Here is a 19,535-nt window from a genome sequence, read left to right on the forward strand (position 1 = left end):
GTCCACCAAGGTCTTCTTGGCCTTGTTCCTCTATCCATTAGGACTCATTGAAAGATCAGGCAACTAAGATAAGAATTCAGTAAGGGATTTTCCTTAGAGTACATTTCATTCAACCCAGAGATGGAAAAGGAAAGTTGGTTGGTCCATGGAAAGGGGTTATAGGCAACTCTTAGAAGAGCTCTATATAACTTCCAACCCACCTCCCACTGGCCAGAATTCAGTCTTATAGACACACAAGCCATAAGGAGGCTGGGAAATGTAGTCTAAATATGTATCCAATGGAGAAGAGAAATGGGGTTTGGGTGAATTTAAAACTATCTCTGCCATGGGAATTAAGCAAGGCCCTGGAAGGCTAAACACTCCAGACATGAGAATTCACTGTTATCTTTCACTCATTCATCTCACCCAACTCTAGAGTTACAGTAAAAACTCTCATCTATATCACAGGAAACCTATTGATTCTGTTCCTCTAGTGAGCCCTAATGAGTACATCAATGAACACAGCAATGAACACCTTATAGGGAAAGCATAGATGGGAAAGTGATCACTAGGTCATTAACTGAGATGCTACTTAGAGGTAAAATTGAGCTCTTGTTTACTGACAGCTTGGTACGTGCTAGCCTGTGTCTCCATGTGACAGCCACCTAGTCTCACTTTATCCTGATAGTACTACTTAGTGACATTAATTACCTCCCATCTTACAGACAAGAAGGTAAAATGGTGAAAGGAGGCTCAGTGTGTCATGAAAGGACTGAAAATCAGACCCCAGTTATTGTGATCTCAGAGTTCAACTGCTTAATCCAATATCTTCGGCACAACATACTCACTTCTTGCCATCAATACACTTTTTAAACCACAGGGTTAGCGCAACAGGAAAAAAAAAACATTTTCATAAAATATTCAGGAAGTGAAATATGAAAGAAAAGAAATATGTCCACAGAAATGTCACGAATCTAAGTGATTTTTCTCACTCAACTTCCCTAGGAGATTGGTGTTCTACCCAGAACAAGAAAGAGAGGGAAAACAGCAAAGACCACCAAGCTCCTCAGGAAGAGCTGCTCCGGTTTATCTTAGGGGTTGCATGAACCTCCAGGGTGTTTCCTTAGAAAACACAGGGCGGAGCTCAGCCACATGGACATTATCTGGCAGTTACCCAGGATCCTTGTTCCATACTTGGAGAATTTGAGGAAAGCAATTATCAGGGACAGAGTTATATTTGTGCTGCTATCGTTTACTTATTTGTTCTCTCTTTGGGAGTCTAGAATGTTTTTTTCCAATATTAACATGCACACAATTGTTAAAACATATCTGAAGTATGAATGTGTTTTTAAATCAATATATATATTTAATGTTGTACTGCTTTTGCATCTTGTCTCCTCCCCCCTCAAAAACCCCATTGAAGTAAGGCTGAAAATTATAGTGCACAGTTGCTCAGAACAGAATATAACAAAGACTGGATAGTACCTGACCCAAGTATCCATGTCTCTCATCCTACAGACTAATCCCTGTGACAATAAACTGGCCACTTACACAGGCTCAAAGCAGCAGATCTTAAAGACAAGAGTGAGATAATTTTTAAAAATTTTTAATGAAACAAACTAAAGGAAAAAAGCCAACAACCACTTTTCTCTCAAAAAATAGGGCTACATTTTAAATATTCATTTAAAAATATAGTAATAAACCATTATACATTTTAATCTGCTCTCTGTTTGACAATATTTCATTTGCAGACTCTCCGTGGCTTACAAAAATAGGCCCAGAGTCCAAATCCCCACAGCGTGAGATTTTTCACATTCTCTAATTTGCAGTAATGTATTTGTGTCAAATGCAGTCTACAAGCCCCCCGGGGGACAGTGCTGGCGCTCGGGGCCTCTGAGAAGGCAGGGAGGGGTTAGGGTTGGGTGGGAGCCCGGGCGTCCTCAATGCTGAAGCTTGTGCTGCCCATGCTGGGATGGACTTGGACCCTGAAGCACACACTCTGCAGGTCTCAGCTTAGAGTTCACAGAACAGACAGTTACGGTTCACCAGAACCGATTTCTTGTCTCCTTGAGTAGAAGAAGCTAGTCTCCTCTGCAGCTTGTGGGACCACGATACGACTGATTTCTAGCTGTGGAAGGTGGACTGAAGGGATGTGTGACTAACCCTAAGAATCGGCCTTATCCCGCTCCCGCGGGGAGATGACTTACACACTCTGCTGTTCCATTCTTGAGCTGAATAACACAGATCCCAAGCAAGTTTCTTAGCTTCGTTGTACTTATTCCAATTCTATGAGATGGGGATAACTAATACTGACTTGATAGGAATGCGGTGGGGGAATCACCAGGCTGAGCTATGCAAAATGCTGAGAGCATAATTAGCCAAAAGCCCAGGGAATACTGAACAGCTCCTCACTACTGTTGTTACAATAGTAGAGATTATCTTAGTATCTGAAGTCCACATCAAGGAGTAGCTGGTGGCTAGTGAGTCTTCATAAATGTTAACTGTCATTATTATTTTCTGAAAAATATGCTTAACAACAAAATCCACCGGAACTAGGAAAATAAGGAGTATACAGTCTCATATCACTTTTTTTGGTACCGGGGATCGAACTTGGGTCCTTGCGCTTGCAAGGCAGGCCACCGAACCACTGAGCTAAATCCCCGGCTATATCACTTATATTAGGAAAAATACTAGCTTTTAATAGCCCCTGGGACAAATGTGCTGCATTGGAAAAGGAGCTGAGAGTGAAAACCACAGGCTAAGCGTGAGGACATCGCCCAGGCGGCAGAGGCCAACTGCAATACGGCAACTTGACCGGAGGAAGAACTACCCGGCGGGTTTGTCAAGCTCTGGGTGTGTCTGAGGATGACGGAAATGTCAGGCGCAGACAGAAGAGGGAAGACCAGCCTGGGATGGAGGCGAGCTCGTACCCCGGATGGAACAAGAAGGGAAAGATGGAGGAAGTCTTGCCTTGTTTTCTGCAGAGGAGTTTCGGTCTTCTAATGCCGCTGAATGTTGGTTTCCATTTCTTTCAGGCTTCCAGAGCAGACCTTTCAGCTCTGTGACACACAGACACAATGGTGACTTTTCAGAGAGCCCCAAGACCTTGGACCTTTGGCTATTACTGGAGCCTCCTATTCTTTAGTATGCTGATAGCTACGCTGGATTCTCTACCTCTGATTTTGCAGATGGCCATTAGGACTTTTCACCTTCTGATGACAGAAGCCTACTTAATAAAGCTTTTGTATGGTTCCACATCTGTTTTATATTGATTCTGTTCCTCTAGTGAGCCCTAATTAGTACATCAATGAACACAGCAAAATCAAACTTTATTTTTCCCTAACTTGACCTTGGTTTAACCCAAATAGAATTAAAGACCAGTCCAGAGCCAAAGATCGTCAAGATTCTTAACTGGCAGGCCAAGACCCCTGCAGTGTTCTCCCACATAGAATTCAATGGGTCCATAAATATTGAATCAAAATAAAAACATCATTTTCACTACTGTCTAAATGTAATCTAGCATTTCCTTCAATTATTTACATGAACAACAAAATCACAGTAGTATCACCAGTACCTGTGATTGTTACCAATAGAAATCACAGATTGTTTTCAGTTATATTACTTATAATTGTCAGAGTTATCTCAAAATGTCATAATGCTTATCACTACTTTCAAATTATGGTAATTACGACTTGCTTGTTTAATGTGTTAATAAAGAAAACAAAGATTTGACTGAATTACATCTTACTTTTTTTACTAAATGCACCTCAATATAAGTAGTTTCCTCTGTGATTCTATGTTACATTATTCTTTTCGATACTGGGAATTAAACCCAGAGCTTTCACACTGAGCTACACTCCCAGCTCTTTTTTCATTTTTTATTTTGAGACAGGGTCTCACTAAGTCCTCAAACTGCCCAGGCAGGTTTGAATTTGTAATCCCCCTGCCTCAGCCTTGTAGAGTGCTGGAATTACAGGTGTATACCACCGTATCCAGCACTATGTTATGAATTTTAAAGCTTTATTCTGCAATGAGACCCCCAGTCCTTCCTGGATGCCCAAAGGGCTCATGCAACAGAAGAGGTCAAAGGACTCTGGACTGGAGCCTTGAGAACCCCCAGTCCCATACACACACAAAAGTTTAGGTCCTGGGTCCAGAAGCCTGTTGATTACCAAGGTGTCCTCTTGCAGGGCTTTTAACTTCCTAGGCTTTCTGATATTATGTCTATCAAGAGAAGTTAAGGATCTTCTTCCAAACCTGCCCCAGCATTATTATAAGATTCAAATACGATGCAGCAGTACATGGCAGTGGGTATAACAACTCCCAATTTGAAACTACACTACAACGCCACTGTGATAAAAACAGCATGGTACTGGCGAAGAAACAGACATGAGGATCAGTGGAATAGATTGGAAGATACAGAAACAACTCCAGATGTACTCAGTTACCTCATCTTTAACAAAAGAGCCAACCGTCCTCAGTGGAGGAAAGAAAGCCTCTTAAATAAATGGTGTTGGAAAAACTGGATTTCAACCTGCCAAAGATTAAAACTAGACCCTTCTCTTTCACCGTGCACTACACTAAAATCCAAGTGGATTAAAGATCTAAATATTAAAAAATAGACACTAAATCTGCTGAAAGATAAGTTAGGCAGAACTCTTGAAGACATTGGCATAGTAAAAGACTTTATGAACAAATCCTCAGTAGCACAGGAACTAGCACAAAGAATCAACAACTGGGATTTCATCTTATTAAAAAGCTTCTGCACTACAAAAGAAACCATGAACAGAACTAAGAGAAACCTACAATGTGGGAAAAAGTTTTTAACAGATGCTCCTCAGGCAAAGGACTATTATGTAGAATATATAAAGAACTCAAAAAAATCAGCCCCCCCAAATATAAAGACACAATTCAAACATGGGCATCTGAAATGAACAGACATTTCTCAGACAAAGAAGTAAAAGCAGCAAGTAAATATAGGAAAAAATGTTCCACATCACTGGTCATTCAAGAGATGCAGATGAAAACGACAATGAGATTCCACCTCACCCCAGAAAGAATGGCTGCTATCAGGAAATCCACCAATAACAAATGTTAGCAGGGTTGTGGGGAGAAAGGAACCCTTCTCCATTGTTGGTGGGCATGCCTACTGGTGCAACCACTATGCAAATCAATACGGAGATACCTCAAAGAACTAGGATTAGAGGTTCCATTTGACCCAGCCATCCCTCTGCTGGGTATCTTTCCAAAAGAATTTAAAAAATGATATCACAGTGATATATGCACACCCATGTTTATAGCGGCACAGTTTGTAATAGCTAAAACTTGGAAACAGCCCATTTGCCCATCAGATGGAGACTGGAGAAAGAAGATGTGGTTTTTCTATAAAAAGGAATACTACTCAGTCATAAAGAATGAGAAATTAGAGTCATTCATAGGAAAATGGATGCATATCATATTGAGGATATACTCTTAAGTGAAATAAATAAGACACAAATGTGTAAATACTGAATAGTTTCTCTGGTATGAAAAACTATAACTATACATAAAATCCTAATGGTATAATTAACAATGTGAAATAGGAAGAAAATGGCTAAAAGTGTAGGGGAAGTGGGAAGGGTAGGGGAAAGAAAATGAGGGAAAAGAAAAGAATATGAGAAAATGAAAAAATGGAAATAAAGTATTTTTAATTAGGGAAGGGAGGAGGGGGTAAAGGGGTATGGGGAAAAAATAAGAACCAAGATCTGACATGTAAAGGTACAAGACCCCAGTAATGAATGTAACTGTGCTGTATACCTAAAATGTACCAATAAACTCAATGAGGAAAAAAATATGATGCAGCAGTTGAATCTACCGGCTGAAAGGAATAGATTTTGGACAAACTGGCGTATCCATCATCTCCTCCTTCAGAGATTTAACAGATCCTTATCCTCTGAATCCCCAAGAGTATAGTCTAACTTTGGCCCCTAATTTCATCTAGAGTGCCACAAGAGAAATACTGCCAAGAGCTGCAGGTTACAAACACCAGTGCAGGTACTGGGGTCAGACCTGAGGCTGCATCCTGGCTGTGCATCTTTCTCATGGTGCAACCACGAACAACTAGCTCCACTTCTTTTGGCTCTGTTTCCCCTCTGTAGATTGAAAGGAGCAGCAAGAGGATGAGCTAACCTGTGTGAGTGTTAGTGCAGCATAGCCCAGCTTCTAATGTATTAAACAGAAAATCAAGGAAGCGGACCACACCCACGCTTGATGCAATGGCCAGATCCCCTGTAAGACACACTTAGAGTTCAGGATCGTCCTCTAGGACTTGACTGAGACCCCTTCACGAGATCTGGGGAGACTCTAAGCCAGAGATTGCAGGCACTCCAAGGAAAGTAACCCAGCAGTCACTCTTCAGTCTCTACGTAGCATCTGAGAAATCGGCTGGCCAGCTCAGTGGAACTCAGAAAGCCCTCTTGGGATACTGTGTTTGCAGTCACGCGAGCTGAAACCACTCACATGCTGTTTCTACACAGCTTTCTCTCTGCTTCTCTCCAAACATGCAGGCAGCTCTGTGTACTGCAAAGAGCCCCCAACATCCACTTGGCTGCTGATCTTTAAGGAGGGGGCTTCAAGACCAGAATTCCCACCAGTGCTGCTACAAAGGACAGTACCAGGGCAAGTATGAGATGTAATTAACACGTTTAAAATCAACATGTAAAATGTGTCAGGTGTTTGAGTATTAATTAATGTCTCTTTGCAAACTAACTGCATCAGAATGACAAGGCTAGGAAGACACGAAAGAGTTGATGCATTTTGCTTCATTCCTCTTATTGAAATGGCTGTGTGGATTACCACTTTATTCAATTTTTAGGGTTTTTTTTAATTTACCAGAAATGATCTAAACACTACACTATTTCACAGCTATCATCATTTATTCATAGCTCAATAGAGGAAGCCAGAATAGCAATCGCTCTTTTTTTTTCCTCACCCCCTAATTGTCATTCTGGAGAGCTAAGTGGGATATCAGCCCCAAGTCAAGCTACATTAGTGCCGAGAAGCAGGCACAGCTACCAAGTTTCTCCTAAGTGTGTTAGCATCATTTGTCACGAAAGGTTTGTGCTGAGCAAGGCAGACTCAAACCCACAGGGGTTTACAAGTCCGCTTCTCCTATCTTAGCTGGTTCAGAAGGCAAAGTGCGTAGAATCAAATCCTAATTTTGCCTATAGCCATATGGCCTCGGATAGAGCCATCGACTCTTCTGAGCCTTGGTTTTATCATCCGTTAAATGAAGGTTATGTTTATACCCTCCCAAGTTTGTTGGAAGGAATAAAATAGGTAATCCATATAAAATGCTTAGCAGCGTGGCTTGCACACAGTGGGCATGCAATAAGTTTTGGATGCTGTCACTGCCACCGCCACAACTATTTTCGATATCATTATTGTCACCATCACGAAGTCACCTTGAATGTCCTTCGTAGGTGTGTCCACCTCTTCTCTCCCTATCTGTTCCCCAACCCCACACACAGATATTCCAAAACTGCTTCTCTTCTCCTTCTAAAAATTGCTTCTAGATTACAAAACATACCAGAAATGTGGTATCTAGGCCTATGGCCTTAGTAGCTCCTCTGGCCTTGGATCAGAGTGTGCGGGTGAGCAGGAAAGAAACACTCACCCTGCCTGAAGCCTCCTTGGCTTTCTTGGAGGCTTGAACACCTCCTTATAGGTGTTCACCCCCCTTTCCTTGAACCCACCTCTAACCAGAACTTGGCTAACAGCATATGTTCACCATCTGTGTATCTTGCTACATCATAGGCCCCTTGAGAGCAGAAAATAGTGTCTTATTCATTTTAAGCTACCAGGGTCTAAAGAGTGGCAATCAAACAAGCTCTTCAAACTGTTGAACAATTCAGGTCCTCTCTGAAAAAGTCCATCTGGTAATAAATACCGAGTAAGCTCTCTGTGAGACGCCAGAGTCTGGCCACAACCCCTCTTTCTTCTCTCTGCTTAGGACCAGTATTTCTATCATTCTTGGGGACCCTACAGAGACCTCCTCACCCTTCTCTGGCCCTTTTGAATCTTTGCTCTTGGCCTGCAGTGTCCACTATGAGCCCGTTTAATCCCCCACCTCAAAGACAGATTCTGAACATGTCAACGTTCCCTCCGATGGTCCCATCTCTAGGCCTACTCCCATCTCTTCTGTGAAAGCCCAATACTGTGAGTAAGTCTATTTCTCTTTTTCCCATTGATAAAACAAGTTGAATCCTTGGAATTATGCAACCTTGCGGATGATGACAGGCTGGAACCACTGCTGCTTAGTCTAATTTGGTGCACAGAGCTTGAGAGCCAGAGTGAAATACGAAGCCGCGAGCACATCTTTTGATCTTAAATAGTCAGAAGGCTGGAATGTATAATGCTATGGAAATAAATGGGGTCAAAACTGTAGGAAATAATTTATAGTATGGGAATGGGCTTTGTGATCACAGAACATTCACAAAATCTTAAAACAGAGAATCAGTGAGGCTGATGGAGCTGCAGCAGGGGAAGGCTAGGGAAAAACAGAGTCTGCAAGAGAAGAAAATGAGTTTTCTCCCCAGGGTTCCGGGATCCAGGTGTGGCGACAGGGACAGTGGAATAACTCCTAGCCTCACTTCCCAGGCACCCGGATTGGAACTGACAGCCATGATGCTTGATTTACCTCCACTTAACCTGTGACTCATTTAATTAACCACGTAAGACTCAGTTTGCTAATCTGCAGAATAGGAAAAAATAACAGCATTCACTCCACATAGTTCTCAGAAGGATATGATTAAATAAGATATGATATATAAAGGGACTTGTAGAGTACCTACCATATACTCAGATGCTAATTAGAAGTGGAATTGTTTTGCTCCTTTTATTCATTCCCCCCACTGCAGTGTGAAAATACGGGTCCTTCTAAGTCATCCTCAAAACCTCACAGTTGCAGAAACTTATTGTTGTTATATATCAGAGAAGTGGAGAAATTTAACAACTGCTCATTTTTCCATGGGCTGTTCATTAATACCCATGGAACAAAGTGTTTCTGGAAGAATCCAGAATGATGCTTCCATTTCAGTCAGAGGTTCAGAGGTGGCTCTAGTTTGTACTTCTGTTTTCCACACAGCTTTGAATGAGCTATCAAGCATACTCTCAGTAACAACTGCAACGACACACGTGTACAACTTGTTATAGAAAACTACGGTGCATGTCTAAATTTTGTTTAAAATGTACTACAGTAGGGCTGGGGATTTAGCTCAGTGGTGCCACCACCTGCCACACAAACACAAGGTCCCAAGTTCAATCCCTGGTACCAAAAAAAAAAAAAAGTATCACAGAAAAGAGATATCGCCATGAATCCCCGCCCCCCGCTTGGGACATGCTTATGCTACCATTCTTGCCATTTTCTGAAGTGGTTCTCTTTGTCATGAGCTTCTTTAATTGTACTGTCTTGGATGCCTGGCTATCCTCAATCAATTCAAAATGTTTACAGAAATTTCTGTCCAATAAAAACCTTACGGTGTGTCCTCATGCACTGTCCTCACCAGATCTGGCAAATTCTGGCTCTTCCCCAAGGTCAAAATGACCACCAAATGTAAGCATTTTGAATTGATTCAGGACACCAGGGCGACCATGACAGCACGACTCGACACCCACAAAAAAAAAACAACTTCCAGAACTGCTTCTGAAAGCGGCAAGGATGGTGGAACAGTGTGCTCCAAGGGAGGAGGGGTATTTTGTGGGGGACTCACGGCAATGTATGTTTTACTCAAATACATTTTTAAAAATTTGAACAGTGATCACACTTTGTGGTTACACCTGGTATTCAGGTGTACATGTACCAGGCTGTTAACTGCCTTCTACCTGTGACATCATCCCTTCTGCCCTCTTGAAAAACAAACCCTGTTCACTCTTCATCCTCCACCTGTGGAGGAGATGAAGGAGGCACACAGAGGATGAGTCATATGCCCGGGTGTCATCACCAGTCAGCATTGGGGACAGGAATTGAAGTAACCTGTTCACAGCAGAGAGGGCCCTGACGTCAAAGTCAGACAGACACATTTCAAACACAGGACCTGCTATTGCATTCTTACCCATAGCCTGTGTCACCTCTGTGAGTCTCAGTTTGTTTGTCCGTAGAATGTAGACATCACCCTCATTCTGTGGACAGTGGAAGATCACTGGGCTCCTGGGCTCACACACAAGTGGGGAAGGACAGCGGGGCCCATGATCACTGCTGCAGGAGGCTCTCGCTAGCCCCACCCCAGCCTCCAGCTCTTCTGCAGGCCAGTTTGCTGCCCAAGCCTGGCTGGTGAATCAGCCTTTCCCTCTCTGTGCTGATTTCTCTTCTCTCACTCCCACTTCCACCTCTGCTCTCCTTATTCTCAGCACATATATTTCCTTCTGCTATTCACCAGGAAAATGAAGGCTGCCAGGCATAACCTCTTTCAATTTCTCTTCCTCTCCCTCAAATTTATCCACATTTACTCTCCATTTCTTTGCCCCTCAATGTCACTGAAGAAAAATGTCCCTTCTCGGTCTAACCATTGCTATTGCTCTCTGCCAGGCAGGTAACCGCTGGAGAGCAACACAAGGGACCCCCAGAACGCTGTGGTCACCTTCTGACCGCGCCTAGATGCCAATCTCATATCCACTGTGTCCTGTCCATGCTCCAACCTATGATATTCTTAAGCCTGTAGGGCTTTGAAAATCCCTTCCGCGGCCCTGTCTTTCCTTCAGGCCAGGGAACCATTATGCTCTTGCCTCAAACATCTGCTTCCTGGAAGAACTGGTCTACAGGGGGGCTTATGAGTCCTTTGCTTCTGTGTACTCCTTACACCATCCACAGCCAACTTCTTCCTCCACCTACATGGGAAAGGCTCTTGTTGAGGACGCTCACGGTTGTACACTGGCCAGACTTAGGGCCGCCAATCTATTCCCACTGTCCTTCCCTCCTGAGTCCCTCAGCACCCCATCTCATGCCTTGGTTTCCATGAGGTTAATGCGCTCACCCTCGCTCTTTGGTATTTTCTTCAATCACCTCCGTTCTCCTTCACCTTTGATAAGTGCGAAAAGTGAGTCTTCCACACCTGCTTTTAATGTCAATGCTTACTCCCTGAGAAGCAAGCTCTGGCCCTCCAGGACCTTTCCTCAGGTATTTCATGACTACCAAGCTCACCTTCAGGGCTGCACAGAGAACTGTCCAGGCCGCTCCAGGAAGCATATGTGAGGAGCCCTGGCCTATCTTGATGCACTGAGGTTTGAACTCAGATCCAAACCTCGCCAAATATAGAGAATGTTTCACCTTTTCTGAGAACATCTGCCAGACTGACAGTGCAGCATTTGTGATCTTCCTCACCATCCTGAACCACATGTTCTTCGAGGGCACCATTATATGTCAGAGTCACACATCTGTCCCTAGTGCCCAGTACTACGCCTGGGATATAACACTCCTCACTTCAATGTCCACTGAATTAAAAACACCAACTGGATCTCTGGCTGAGAGTGCTGAGCCCTTGAATTAAAGCCAGGTGATTTTTTTTTTCAGGGCTTTAAAAATATTCTTTTATACTACATGGAGGACAGTGAGGACCATCAAATTGTGATCTGGCAAAATTAGTTCAGGATGAGTGCACTCACGGGAAAGTACCACCGATATTCAAGTGGGCTTGCGCTCGGATGGAAAGGTGGTCACCAACCCCAATGCAAATTGAGCCAGGTAAGCAAATGTCTGCTTCATTAGGGTTGGGGACAGTCATGATGCAAAGGTATCATGACATGTTGTCCACATCAAGATCTAATTAAACTAATTTCTAATTCAGTTGTTCATGACTTCACTTGATACAAAATGGAAAAGGGGGACTGTGTGTGGAAGTAAAATAGTAATAATTGTTGAACACCTACTCAGCACCAGGCTCTGCCTGAGGTACTGCATATCCATCACATCATCGAAAGCTCAAACCAGCCTCAGGAGGTGTTTCATCCTCCACACCTTGCAGATAAAAGACTTGCTTAGCAGTGAAGCAACAACAGTCACACACAGCCTGTGACTTGTGCCTCATCTCTCTCTCAAACCTCCCAAATCCTGTGCGCTTCCCACTGAACCCCCTCTCGCGCTGGTCCCTTGTGAAATGTGCTGGACTCTCAAATGATGCAGGTGGCCGGGACTGCTCTGCCCACGGCAAGAGAAGCCCAACCCCTTCTCAAAAGCACTGGTCCCTCCTCAGAAAGGCCAGATGCTTCACATGAGGTCTGCAGGTTCTGATGATCTTTATTATGGATCCAGCTTGAAACTAACTACATAAATAAAGGATTCCTTGGCTTGGGATACACTTTCTTTCAAGAAGGAAAAAAGAAAATTGGTAGGAGGGAAGTTCTACCTACATTTCTGCAAAGTCACTGGGTTTTGCCACCTGTGTAGTTTGCCACTGCAATTATTTGGGATAGCAAAACTGTAATATCAATCAATCCCAGCTCTATTGCTTGGCCATGAAATAGAAGCACTCCCATTCATCAAAATTGAGGTCCTCTGCTGGGTTTATATTGCCATTAAACTATCAACAGGAAATCATTAAGGTAAAGCAAGAAACCAACTGGTAACTGAAAAGAAATGATTTTTTTTCTTTTCCAAACCCTGGCCAGCGACCTTCTTTGTCTGGCTGTCAGCAGAGCCAAGGCAGGGCTGGGTCTCAGATTTCTGTGCTAATGTGCAGTTAGCAGTGGAGAGAGCTCAGACACAGGCATTTTGCAATCCAGTGGTGGTGCCCAGGTAACTTGGTTCTCTCACAGCAGGGCAAGCTGCGTGACGATAAATAGGGAAAAATGTGTATGCATTTGTGCGATAAAACAGGCTTAATGATTCTGAAGGGGAAGGAGCCCACGAGTCATACAGTAGCAACTTAGGAACAAAATGGGACCATGCAGGGCCAATTAATGTGCAAATACGTGTGTGCTGGACTTGCCTTCCATTTATCATGTGGACACAGAAATTGGGCCATTTATCTGTTATATTATGTATGTGACATCTTAGTTTGGTTCTTACAGGCTGCTTGGGGACAAAGGGCCATGTGCTTTGCAGCTAGCAGAGGGAATTTAAGATAAATTCTTCAGCTGTCATAAACATTGCTGGGCAGAATTTGGTCGGAAGATAAAGCTTTTTCCTCTGCAGGATTTAAACGTTTCTCAATAGCCCATGTGCCATCTTATTAAAACTGTGTGTGGCGAGGGAGGGGTGGCATATGCCATGAAAAATTGTTGGCACAAACAGCTTGCTGTCATGTTTTCAAAGTCCAGATTTAGCAAACGTTCTTCACATATTCGCTGTCGATCTGCAAAGAGAAAGGGAACTGGCAAAGCCATTCACTCTCACTGACTCTGTGGGTTTGTGATTCTTTTGTCTTCCTTTAACCGGCATCTCCTCCACAGGTGGGGTTTGTTCTGCTTAAATTACAACTGTTTGTCTCTACTTAGGGGGAAAAAACTGACATGAGGAGGAAAAAGACCTCACAGAAGCACTTTCCTGGAGCCACTATTATTTATCTAACAGAACACGCCATGAATATGGATCATGCATTAAATAACGGGGATCGCTTGCTTTGATGAATTGCCATTAGAAATTCAATTAATAAAAGGTTACCTCCCTGCAGTAGCACACACAAAAAAATATGATCTGGCTGCAGCTATGGCAATTTAGCCTTAGAAATAATGGTTAGGAGAAAGAAAAAGATTTAAAAAAAAAAAAAAACTCTCATCTACCTGGGCAGTCAGTCAGAATCTACAGTTAAAAAAAAAAGAAAATGAATGAATGAATTTAGTTCGTGTTTGAGCTGAAGTCTGTCTGTACCTTGGGTGTTCCTACACTTCCTAGTCCCTCCATCTCACTCCCCCGACCCTTACCACTTAGTCATCTCTTTTACTTACTTTCCCTTCTTTCCTTCCTTCCTCTCTCTGTTTTTCTTTCTTTCTTTTTTTATCCTGGGGTTGTTTTTATGTTTTATTTCCTTCCTTTCTTCCTTGCCCTTTTTTTCTTTTTTCCCTTCTTTCTTCCCTTTTTTTTCTTTGCTCTTTCCCCTCTCTTCTTACCTTACTTCTTTTCTTCCTCTTTTTCTTCTATTTTATTTCCTTCCTTTCTTCCTTGCCCTTTTTTTCTTTTTTCCCTTCTTTCTTCCCTTTTTTTTTCTTTGCTCTTTCCCCTCTCTTCTTACCTTACTTCTTTTCTTACTCTTTTTCTTCTGCCCTCTCTCACTTGCTCATTTCTCTTTTTTTGGCCCATGTGATTATCTCTAATCATGTGACTCACACACTATATTGGGCACATATCTTAAATGTAACACTCCAGACATTTTGCATATGATAGTTACCCATGTAAACATATCCAAGTGAAAGTGTGTAAAGTCCTCATCACCTAGCAGCTCCCCTTGAGCCCTAATCTTGTCAACATATTCCAGAGGTGACCGCTCTGAATTTTATCACCAGAGGTGAGTGCTGCTATTTTTTATATGTAAGCAAATGAAATGATTCTGACATTTTTCTCACCTGACACTGTGCCTCCGTGATTGGTATACGTTGTTTTATGTACCTGTGGGTGATTCTTTTAAAGAACTGTCTTGTATTCTGCTGTGTGGATATGCCATTATTTATTTATTAGATGGTTAATAGACATTTGATTTGTTTCCATGTGGAGGCTATGATAAATAAAACGGTGATGAACGTTCTTGCATATTTTTGTGGACATAAGCATTCATTTTTCTTGGGCACACAGAAGTAGCAGTGGAACTGCCGAATCATTAAACATTACTTCACCAATATAAAGTACTTCACTTGTCCAAACCCACGTTTAAGAAATACCCTGCTATACATGAATGCTATGAAACTGAAAGGAGTAATACAGGAAAAAGGGTTTCATTGTCTATTATTTTGTTTTCCACATGTGAGTGTGGGCCTGGGAGAAAGGAAGGAAAATGGAAGATCTTTAGAACTGGATGGCTATCTGTGGTGCTGATCACAGAGAGACACAACATAGGCTGTAGAATGCAGAACTGGCCAACATATACGGAACACATGCTGGGCACCAAGTCATAATCTGGGGGTTTACATGGTACAGTAATTAATAATCAGCACTCTGTACTCTGCCAGACATGATGGTGAGTCCATGATCTCTTCTTATTAGTTAAATGATCTTAGGAAAGCTCCTAAGTCTTTCTGAGCTACTGTTTATCATCTATAAAAAGGACACTAGAAGAGCCTCTGCATCAGCAGACTTTTGTGAGGATTTTATAATGTGTATCACATTATATGTAAACCACTACATAATACACAGTGCATATTGCTGAAAACGTGAAAATGGGTACTGTGGTCACTGCAGGCCACCAAAGTAACCACCACCTTTGCCGTTTTGATGGTCTCCGTTGACTTATACAATGTATGTTGTCATTGCCACTCTGGAAATGAAGAGACTAAGCCTGCAAACACACATAACTCACTCAAGTAATGGGTCCCAGAGTGGCTCCTTATTTCTGTCCTGTGTCTATGGTGTCTGTCCCTTCTCCTCTCTCTACTGGTCTGCCTTCCAAACACTTATCTCACTAGGATCTAAAACAACAATTTACATTGGAAATCCATGGAGGTTCCTGGAAAATGTTTGCTGCTCTATCCAAGGATGGAGATTTTCCAACTGGAGCATCCACTCTTTGGTAATGATCTCCCCTCACATTTTGTAGAACCTGTCAAAATATGTCCTCACCAGCTTTATTCCAAGTTAACCTCCTCACAGTCACGTGATAGAGCAAAACGAAATACAATTATCATCCCAAGATTAAAAACCAACAAAAACACATAATGTCACGTAGAGGCAAAGGCTACTAAGATCCAGGTCATTCTTCTGTGGTTCATCTGCATGGTAACCTGGAAAGCGAGGACACTGGCTCTGTGGTAATGGATGTATTCTGTAAGGACCCACTCCACCACAGACATTTCCCAAAGGGCAGGCATCTTGCTGTTGACCTCTACTAAATTCTTATCCTCTCTCTGTATTGTCAGCATCAGACATAGTTCCCTTGTGTCCCAGGGGCCATGCAAGAAGAGGGAAAGAGAGGCTTCAGGAATGCAAGCAGATTTGGCTTTGAGACCACCAACCAACCTTACCAGGCTGCTCAGAGTACAGCCCATGAAAAATAGCACGAGTGATCTAGCAAGCACCAAAATGAGTGCTGTGAAAACTGCCTCACCAACAACACACCTCCCCAAATACCAGGAGCGGCACACAGAGGAACCAGAGCTACAATACTCATTTCACTTCATCAAAAAGAAAAACCACTTTAAAATGTCTTCCAAAGAGACAACAAACTGTGTTTCTGTTTCCTACCTCAGCTTGGCTGGTAGCCAGATCTGGTGAAACCTGCAAGTTAAAGAAAAAAGACATTAGTATTGATTCAACAAGAAGGTAATTGGATTAATTGTCTTTTTAAAGGAACTGGCATCAATAATTTGTTATGACCAAGGGCAATCTCTCTTTCTCTCTCTCTCTCTCTCACCCCATCTCTGCCTCTCTCTCCTCCCCAAAAGTACTTTTTCTTCCACCAAACACAGCAGCAAGATTTGTTTTCTCATTCTTCTTTATGAGGTGAAGAGGATAATTAATATTTTTAACACATGATATCAATCTTGCCAGGAAAAAAAAAGGAGCGCTGTGTGCAATGCCCATGCACCGATAATGATTAAGTGAACTCTGAAAATGCAAAAAAGCAAAGGCTTCTAAGACATTTCTGAGGTTCTTTTCCATAAAGTTTTAATTCAGTGTCATGAGAAGTTAAAACTATAGCAATGATGGCTGCCTTATGTTTGCAAAATGCCTCAAAATATTGTGAAAGAATTGTGCCAGGCACTGGGCCAATTTCTTTATATTTTATTTTGGTCTCATTTAATCCCCAGAAGAACTCTTCTTATCCCCTATTCATCAATGAGAATATTGAGGCTTAGAAAAGTTAGATAAGTTTTCCAAGATCTGAAAGTTATTAAGTGGAGGAAATTAGATTTAATCTCAAGATAAAGGTATACAGACTTTCAGGCTCGTGCCTTGAGGCCACTGTGTACCAGAGGATTTGATTTACACACCACCCACTACTGTTCATATATGCCTAGAAAGGATCTTCTATTGAGAGGCTCATAAGACTTTTTTCTGATAACCTATACTGAGGAACTCTCTATCTTGCATTTTTCCCTTACCCCTGAAGTCAATTTGGGCCACCAAAGTTAGCAGAGCAAAGGGCTGCAGTGCACTGAATCCTGTCCTCCAAATTCATGTGGAAGCCCTAAGCCCTAAGATGATAGTGTCTGGAGTCCAGGTCTTCAGAAAGAAATTATATTTAAGTGAGGACACAAGAGTGGGATCGGTGCCCGTATGCTAAAAAAACATCCCTGTGCTTGCGCTTTTTCTCTCTATGCCCACACACACCAAGGAAGGGTCATGTGAGGACACAGGGAGAAGGGCCCATCTGCAACATCTGCGATCCAAGGGGAGAGCCCTCACCAGATGCCAACACTGCTGACACCTTGATCCTGGACTTCCAGGCTCCAGTAACATGAGAAATAATTTCCTGCTATTTAAGTCACCTCCTTTTTGGCACTTTTCTGTGGCAACGTTTGCTAAGTCATAGACCAACATCAGCTCACAGCTGTGAGTCCAACAAAGGGCTTGAGTAGGCACAGATCCCTGAGTCAGCTGTTTAGCCACCGCAGCTCAGACTGGCTCACCCAGCAACCCCTCCCACACGTACTCCCAAGAGATATCAGAGCAGCCCTCCCCTGAGTCTTAAGCTCCACTGTGCCCAGGCAGAACTTGATGCCCACTGGCAGCCTTCAAGCGCCATTAGTCTCCTAAGCCCGAAGCCGGCCTTCAGACTAAGTGGGTCCATTAGCCACAGCCACAGGCCTACCACGCTGTGAATCCAGGGGCCAGTTCTGGAGAAACATGGTGGCACGATAGTGTCACAGGTCAGAGCGCCCCCCTCCTCACTCCCTTCTCTAGCCCTTTCAGAGCCAGCTCTTGGAGAGTGGCCATGGTTCCGGCCACCACTCCAGCCATTGGCCCTGTCTCTAAACTGCAAAAGAATCCCTTGGCTACAAAACCTCATGCATGTGTCTCTTCCTGCGTTTCTGTGTTTCCGTGTGTGTACATCTTGTTTCCCTGCTGGAACCAGACCTTCCAAGAGGATGATGCTAAGGGTAAATGTGACATTCACCAGCTGCAAGTCTCTGGCAGAACTTCATTCTCCCTCCTTCACACGGCCTGTGGTGACACACTCCTCAGCTGACCGTGGCTGGCCTCCTCTACTTCATGATCTTAAAGTGGGTTTCTTGACTTTGCGCGTGTCATGCAATAAAGTCCCTTTGACGCCCACTCCCCCACTGGGCAATCCCACTTTTTTGCAATTTTCAGGGAATGAGTATGCACAGAGACGAGCAGATGCCTGGCCACCAGGGGAGCACTGTTTGTGATAGTGACACACTCTTTACAGCTAGTGTGGCTATAACACAGGATTTGGACGCTCAGCAACATATAGGAGTGTACAGCAATGTGGAGAGGGTTCTCTGTTACCTAGAGCCATTCACATTCAATTTTTTATGGTGGTCCCGGCCAAACAAAACACATAAGTAGCCTGGATATGACCCCTGGACTCCTAGCTCATGACCTTTTAAGCCAAATCATTTAGGATACATCTGTATTATAAAAATTAGGCAGCACGGGGATGACCTTAATATCCTGACATTAAACCCTACAGCACATACTGTTAATGAAAAATGATACAGAATGGTATACTTATGATGCTACCAATTAAAGAAAAAACTAAAGAATACATCCTCTTCCCAGGATGTATGTCCGAAAAATGTCTGTGAGGTTGTGCACCAAACTCACTACCTCCGTTTTACCTCTGTGAAAGAGCCTAGAACCTAACTGAGACTTCATGTGTCAAGGAAAGGACCCAGAAAATTTTGTTTTTCTGGATTGTTTGGGAATTTTGCATAGCAACTATAGCCACTTATAAAATTACAAATAAATTTAAACATGATAAACAATAAAGCCTTCGCACTGCTTCAATGTTAAAAAGAGACTTTATAGAAATGTTGGCTATACTTTTCACTTCTAAGAACTAAAAGTTCTAAGATCTTCAGCCCTTTATATATGGTGGCACACTATAGAAGTTAAGGCATAAAGTAATTACAAAAAGGAGTGGTGGGGTTTGCGACCACCTGCAGAGAAACCATGTTTAACTCATGATTTTTAATTCTGCATATTAAATAACTGCATATTAAGTTCTGCATATTAAATATTGATAAACAATTGGTGAAATTTTCTGAGGATCCTCTGGATAGCTGGAACCTTCTCTATACTTAATTGAGGGCAGATTTTATCGTCATAATTATGCAGATTCAGGTACTCATTTCCAATGTACCTAGCTCAGAGCTTCTTCAGGGCCCTGCACCCCCAGACCTCAGGGGTGTCTGCACCCTGCTGTGGCTGGAGGGCAGGTCTGACAAGCTTAAAGGGACCACAGAGGCCA

At 42.8% G+C, this 19,535-nt stretch overlaps 1 protein-coding gene across 1 annotated transcript in view; it reads right to left on the reverse strand.

Annotated features, from left to right (window-relative positions):
• The window catches only part of Rbfox1 (RNA binding fox-1 homolog 1), a 1,859,632-nt gene that overhangs the window by 1,514,758 nt on the left and 325,339 nt on the right, over nucleotides 1–19,535 (reverse strand). Inside the window, exon 3 of the mRNA XM_010644147.2 lies at nucleotides 16,340–16,372. Within this exon, the coding sequence (XP_010642449.1) occupies nucleotides 16,340–16,372 (33 nt within the window). The remainder of the gene's footprint in view (nucleotides 1–16,339; nucleotides 16,373–19,535) is intronic.

This window comes from Fukomys damarensis, unplaced genomic scaffold, assembly GCF_012274545.1.
Source record: "Fukomys damarensis isolate Sample0158 unplaced genomic scaffold, DMR_v1.0_HiC HiC_scaffold_34, whole genome shotgun sequence".
NCBI classification, from domain to species: Eukaryota; Metazoa; Chordata; class Mammalia; order Rodentia; family Bathyergidae; genus Fukomys; species Fukomys damarensis.